The sequence below is a fragment of the Oryzias melastigma genome, linkage group LG5 (genome assembly GCF_002922805.2).
Source record: "Oryzias melastigma strain HK-1 linkage group LG5, ASM292280v2, whole genome shotgun sequence".
Classification (NCBI taxonomy): Eukaryota; Metazoa; Chordata; class Actinopteri; order Beloniformes; family Adrianichthyidae; genus Oryzias; species Oryzias melastigma.
This window is the reverse complement of record NC_050516.1, coordinates 37,109,537-37,116,784: the sequence shown is the minus strand read 5'-3', so window position 1 is coordinate 37,116,784 and position 7,248 is coordinate 37,109,537. Positions and strand designations below refer to the sequence as shown.

At 41.8% G+C, this 7,248-nt stretch overlaps 1 protein-coding gene across 1 annotated transcript in view; it reads right to left on the bottom strand.

Annotated features, from left to right (window-relative positions):
• Positions 1–7,248, bottom strand: part of trnt1 (tRNA nucleotidyl transferase, CCA-adding, 1) — a 9,592-nt gene that overhangs the window by 1,789 nt on the left and 555 nt on the right. Inside the window, exons 2-6 of the mRNA XM_024269695.2 lie at positions 4,275–4,468; positions 3,308–3,446; positions 3,116–3,242; positions 2,363–2,556; positions 159–412 (exon numbers count right to left, since the gene is read on the bottom strand). Of these exons, the coding sequence (XP_024125463.1) occupies positions 159–412; positions 2,363–2,556; positions 3,116–3,242; positions 3,308–3,446; positions 4,275–4,468 (908 nt within the window). The remainder of the gene's footprint in view (positions 1–158; positions 413–2,362; positions 2,557–3,115; positions 3,243–3,307; positions 3,447–4,274; positions 4,469–7,248) is intronic.

The window sequence follows — 7,248 nt, the reverse complement described above, 5'->3', positions numbered from 1 at the left end:
AGGTCCAGTTGTGCTTCTCTCTCTGAACTCACAATAAACTAAAACATTTGATGTGATCCAGAATCCAAGATCCTATGATGGGTGAGACATGGTAAAGGAGGAGTGTTGTGTGTGGAGTGACACCTGAGTGTAGACATATGTGTAATAGAGTGACTCACATCAATGATGAAGTCGGTGAAAGGTCGGAGGCCATCCGGCTCGCCGTGGTCCCTGCAGAGGTCCCGTCTTTGTCTGACGAGGAACAGAGCCAGGTTTTTCTCCTCTCGGGACATTTTCAGACGGACGTCCATCTTTTCCACGTCTTCTGGGCAGCGGAGGAGAGCAGCCAGGATGGTGACCGGCTTCGGAGAGAGGCTTCTGGACTTCTTCCAGACTTCTTTCATACTGTCAACATCTCCGCCTGGAGGCAAACCTGACGACAGAAATGACCATAAGACCACCTTAAGAGGATCCAGGAGTCTGGAGTTCATCTCAGTGTCTGAACCCTCCAAACAGAAAACTGGTCCGGCACAGAGACACACGTTCTCTACGGTCGCGAAAAAAAATATAAATAAAATCAACTCTTACCTAGAAAAAGATAAACTGACTTATCGACTGGTACTTTACTTCTTTTCAGGTAGAAAATGAACAAATTTCCTTTGAATTTTGTATGTTCAAAATCACAAACCGTGATTCTGTTTCATGGTATTCTGAAAGGACAAATGTAACCTAGGCCAGGGACCCGCCCATTAAGCCAAACAGATTCCACCTCAGCATGCTCTTATTGTGGCGGGGCCGAATCCCTTTATCAACATCCAGGTCACGACACCTCTCTCTGCACTTCCTCCACTGGCTGCTGCTCTCCTGTCGGCTGGCTGAGCTAAAACTACTGGTTATTCCAGTATTCATCTTTCTAACCCATCACTCTCTTCGGTGAGTCCGAAATTACCGTTTAAAATTGTGTTTATGCTACAGTAGTATTTCCACAGCACAGAAACCGCTAGCTACAGCCATGCTAATGCTAAGTTAACGTTGTGTCATTAGTTTTGTTTTGATATTTAATGAGCAAAGCCATCGCCATATTAGTCTCTCTTTTCAGCCGAATGAAATCAGATAATCTGAGTTTACCTCTAATGTTTTCGGTTTTGTGGTCATGTCCGTTTTTTTGACACTTTTTGGTTAGTCTGAGAAAAATCGTTCATTGTGTTTTGTAATTGTTTTTTCTCGATGCTCTTCCTTGAAGTCTGAAACTTAAATCAAACACATTTAATTGTTTGAACCAGCTAGATTATTGCCATTTGGATGTTTTATTTAAAGCATATGCTAATTGATATTATAAAGTGCACTTATGTTTTAAGAATTTAAAACTTGAAACCCCTTTAGGCCTATTCTGAAAACTTGACTTGAAAGTATTGATTTGTGTACACATTATGTATGAATCTTGAGTCTGAATATGTTTTCTTTGACCTTGTTCAGGTCAGGTTTTTCTTTCTCCTGCCTTTGGACTGACATCATCCCCCTGGTGAATGGTTCAACGGCGAGCTGCCCAGACTGGACCTGATAAACTGTAAGGAACATTGAACAGAACTCTGAACAAACTGAAGACAATACAAAAGGTCGGGCAAAGAACGGAGACGGATCTCTGGACGTTCTGTGGTTCCCTCCTATTTTTTTCCATCTCCATTCAGAACATTGACTGAAACTTTCTGTATGTTTATTTTTGTGTTTGTTATTCTTCTAATACAATCGATTGATTATTTTATCCCTGTTTGGCGTCCTTTGTCCACACACTCTGGGCCCCGTGAGTCGAGCCGCATCTTCTGATGGTCGGTGCACATAACCACAGATTAGCGTTTCACAAATGATGGAAATGAAGTCTAATCTATAATCTGATCCCTTTAGATGATTTTTCATCTTTCTTTGAGTTCTTTATACACAACAACAGAACATTTCATCTGGGGGACAAACTTTCCATCCTCGCTGTAGCTGTCAAAACATCTTTATTATTTTGACTGTCTTTCTCTTTGTTATTTTCTTGATAGCACTTTAATGTCTAACCAGCTAACGGGTGCTGGGGGCTTTAACCCTTTCAGCACCAGAACTTTAACTCCAGTCTGGACTTTTTTCAGCTACAGTAACTCTTCAACACAATTACTGTAATTCCTGTAGATTCTGAACCACAGAACAGCAGATCTGTGGTGGTCTGGAACTCTGTTATATTTTGGAGCAAAGCTTCTCTGCATCCACAGATCTGGTGTTTCTCTGTGACGTCACTGATGGTTCACAGCTAAAAGTCTTTTTCCTGTTTTACTGATGGATTCTGATCTCTATGATCTGAAACCTCCAGCTGTGTTTGAAGTCTGAATCTCCTGAGTTTTCTCACCGATGTATTGAGCCAGCTCCATGTTATAGATCAACTCCAGAAGGTCAGCAGCATGATGACCGACCACGATCTTTTTTAGCTCCGCCCAGATCCTCTCTCCAGATATCAGAGATAGTCCGTGACCGTGCTTCTTGATGGCAGCCAGAGTCTGCGGCTCGTGCTCGTGCGGTTTCAGAGCCACTCGGCCATAGAACCTGCAAGGAGATCACAGGTGAGGAGGTCACAGGTGAGGAGGTCACAGGTGAAGAGGTCACAGGTGAAGAGGTCACAGGTGAAGAGGTCACAGGTGAAGAGGTCACAGGTGAGGAGGTGACAGGTGAGGAGGTCACAGGTGAAGAGGTCACAGGTGAAGAGGTCACAGGTGAGGAGGTCACAGGTGAGGAGGTGACAGGTGAGGAGATCACAGGTGAGGAGGTGACAGGTGAGGAGGTCACAGGTGAGGAGATCACAGGTGAGGAGATTACAGGTGAAGAGATCACAGGTGAGGAGATCACAGGTGAGGAGATCACAGGTGAGGAGATTACAGGTGAGGTCACAGGTGAGGAGATCACAGGTGAAGAGGTCACAGGTGAGGAGATCACAGGTGAAGAGGTCACAGGTGAGGAGATTACAGGTGAGGAGGTCACAGGTGAAGAGGTCACAGGTGAAGAGATCACAGGTGAGGAGATTACAGGTGAGGAGATCACAGGTGAGGAGGTCAGAGGTGAGTCCAGTCTGAGAGCAAAAGCAGAAAACAGTTTGATGTTCCTGAACCTGAAGTAACGCAGGATCCTCAGGTAATCCTCCTGGATCCTCTGCTCGGCCCTCCCCACAAACCGGACTCGGTGGTTCTGCAGGTCTTCATATCCACTGAAGTAGTCGTATAAGGTTCCGTCTAGTCCTGTAAGACAGGAGGGGCATCAGCCAGAGACCTGCTGTCAGCAGCAGGGGGGGAGGGGCAGTTACCTAAAAACATGGAGTTGATGGTCAGGTCTCGGCGCTCGGCGTCCTTCTGCCAGTCGGTGGTGAACTCCACCTCTGCATGGCGGCCGTCCGTCTGCACGTCCACGCGCAGCGTTGTCACCTCAAAGGTTTCATTGTGCAGCTAAAGAAAGCAGATTTGATCTGATCGGGATGATTATGTCAGATCTGATCAATATGATTGATGCTGCTCAAAACCTTCAAGTTTCTCTACAACATTTAAAAAAACAAGTTTGGACTAAAACTCTCTGATAGTTTATAGTCTGCAGACCAAATGTTCTCAATAAATATCTTTAAAGATAATTTCCCGACTTTCTTCTCTGTTTCTCACAGTTTAATGAACAACATGAAGTTTCTGTGGAATGAAACCAGCAGGAGATCAGTAACATATTTCCTCCATTGGAGATCAATCAATGATGCTGTTATTAGTTCGAACTTAAATTGTATCAACCAAACCCCAATTATCAAGAACTTCCAGAGCCTTCACAGTACACCAGAGCCAAAGATCTGTCATCATTACAGGATCAGGATCATCTTTACAGGAGGCCGATCTTCTCCAGAAGTGAATCCTCCAAACATTGAACCGATGGTCTGCTGTCACACAGACCCTCTGATCCAGTCTCTCCCGTCTCAGACACTTCAGTGATTGGCTGATGTTCTCACACATAAGGAAGAGTAGACGCTCCTTCATCTTCATCATCATCATCTGAAGATGCACCTAAAGACTCTGATGAAAATCATCTTTTTGTAGCAGTTTTCTCATGAAGAACATAAACTCACCGTATCTCTGATCTGATTTGACATTTCTATCTCTCTCCTTTGCTGCTGCAGCCGCGGTCTGCCGGCCCAGCGACGCGTTGTCGTGTTACCGTGACAACAGGCTGCACCACCAATCCTGCAGTCAGCTTTTTGTGTAAAAGTGATCTAAATCTAAACATAACAGAAATCTCACTCGTGCCGTGATGGTCCCGTGCTTCTCTCCTTTGTTGTTGATCATCCTGATCCCGGCCGACTGAAAAATACTCTTCATCTGCTCTGGAGTCGCTGTTGTGGCAAAATCCACGTCTTCCGGACGCCTTCCGGACAGTAGATCCCGGACCGCTCCCCCGGCGATCCGGAGCTCGTACTGGTGTTTGTCAAACAGCTCTGGAGAGACGATGGGAAAACATTTCACCTCACACTCGGTCTGGACACCAATCTGGGTGATTTGAGTCGGAACACGCCGAGCTGAACTACATGTCTGGGTTTAAGACTTTAGAACGGATCAGAACTCCTCAGGAAACGGGTTTTAACGGAGATCTGCACACATGAATTCAGAGACAAACGTGATTTCTGAGTCACCGGCTGAGCAGAAAATAAATGTACAAACATGTTGTTACCAGCAGAATTATTATGCTATTTTACACAGAAAACTGTAGACGTTTGTATTCAGAGATGCAACAACAATGTTGAACCCAAACAGAGGAATTCTCATCATGGAAACATTGAATAAAAACTACTAGTTTATATTTGTTTGTTTTTCTTTCACCAAAGAAACTTTTAGGAAGAGATTTATTATTTCTGATGGAACTTTGTCTTCTCTATTTTAGCACACCATCAATGACGAGTTATAAATGAGTTGGATTAAATGTGGATTCAGCTCTTCTTTCATATTTAGAAAATGCCTTTTTTGCATGAATTTATTTGCTGCATCTTAAAGTCAGAGAAACTTTAGTCTGTCTTTAGCCGACAGACAAAACCGTTCTTGGTGGTTTTAAATATTTACTAAAAACTCTATGATGATTAACAGAATGAAACCAGCCCTAACTAAAAGTCTGCAAATAATAGAATTAAAGACAGAAGCTGATTATTCTTCACTGAAGTACAGATTGAAATATTATATACTAAGTTAGACGTCTTTTGTTTCCAGTTCCACGTTGTTATACAGTAAAACTCGATTCTTTGGGTTATTCTGATCATTTTTGGTTAACAAAGACTCTAAAAACTGCTCATGTTTCTGTAACCCACACGTGCCATATGCCCCTTTTAGTTGTCCCTTTAGACTGACACACACTCACGGGAAATATCGCAAGATTTCAGGACGTGATTTCATAGCGCGATTTCACTGACGACTTCCGCGTCCTGTCAATACAAATACGTGGCGGAGAGATGTTTGAGAAACACTGGACATGACAGCTACACCCTTGCTGCAGAACGCCTCGCACAAATTGAGCTGTTAAGATCATTTTCACCCTTTGACTGGTGAGTGATGCCGTTGTTTTTCTTTTGTGCGGCGATCAGCTGGTGCTGGCGCCAGCTGATCTCCGTGCATCTTGGTTTAAGATCATGTCAAAATAAAAGAAGCGGCTATAAGGAAGAAAAATGAAAAAAAACTTTTAATATTGTTAAATGTGATTTAACAATGTGATAAATGTGATCCTGAGTACTCTAAATCAAAAATGAACAAAATGAATTGTCAAAGCATGCGCATGTTGATAATTAATGTTGATAATTAGTGGTGATTATTGTTAATGTTGATTATTGCTAAGTATGTTATGTTTTGATTAACTTGTTTAAGGTTATTCAGAGAAATGAAATATGCATAGTCAATGTTGTGAATGAATGTTGGTCCTGTTCATACAGGCCAGGATTTTACACTGGGGAAAAGTTCTCATCTCCTCATGGCGAGCCAACCGTGCCCACCTGGACCAAGTGAACCACAGTCCCTACCAATGTGGTAGGACAAACAAATCTACATAAACGTTCCAACAGTCCATTCCATCAAGCATTGGAGCTTGCTTTCCATCTACTAAAAAACAAACAAACAAACTATTCCTTAACACCCAAAGCGGGTTAAATTAAAGGAAACTAATGGACAAATTTTGGACTGATTTACCCTGTATATATTGTCTTTGTCATGTATTGTTCTTTCACTGTAAATATAATTCATCCAATCAATCCAGCTTTTGTGTGATTCTACACCACCACACTTCCTCCCTGAGAGAACCTGTTTAGCCCACAACATTTTTACACCTGTGCTTAATCAAAAGTGCTACATTTCTAATGTTCACTGTTAAAAAATACATCTTCCCATCACTGAACTTCATTAATGTCAAGCTGCATATAACTTTTACTCTCCAAACAGCTGTTTACTTAAGTTATTGCAAAAATCTCTGTCACTTTACTGTATTGTAAATATCCTCAAGTTATTATTTTGTTTGTTATGTACTGTAACCTTATTTATCAGATGTGTGCTGTTGACCTCTTGGCCAGGTCAGCCTTGAGAAAGAGATCGTGATCTCCACAGGTTTTCATCTGGTTAAATCATGTGTCAAAGTCGGCCCGGGGGCCGGACCCGGCCCTCCAGATCATTTGATTTTATTGTTCTTAATGACCCGATGTTATCTTGTGCTCATTTCTAACTTGAAGAATTTTGACAAAATATATTTTTATGGAGAGTAAAATATTGAAAGTTCTTTAAGGCTTAAGTTGATTTATTCTGGAATAATATTCCTGCATTTTTATTATTCATAATTATGTTAAAAAGTTACAGTTTTAAAGTTTAACTAATTGTCATTCTGCAGCTTTTTGGACTTTTGGAATTTACTAAGATTTTTTAGGCTGTTTTGGAGTTTAGCTAATACTTCAGGTACATGCTAGATGTTTTGGCTAACCTCCGTTTTTTTAGGATAATTTAGCATTTAGCTAATGTTTTTGCTGGCTAACAGCATCTTCAGCTTCCAGCATTCACACGAGTATTATCACAGTTAAAGTGTTAAAAAGTTACAGTTTTTAAGTTAAATGTAGTTTTAGAATGTTTATTAAATGTTTATCCTGTTCGGCCTGCGACCTCACGTCAGTTTTGGATTTAGCCCCCCCTGGGTTAAATAAAGGTTACAAACAAACAAAACATGGTCGTTGATGAAGAGATGAATGAAGATGATTCA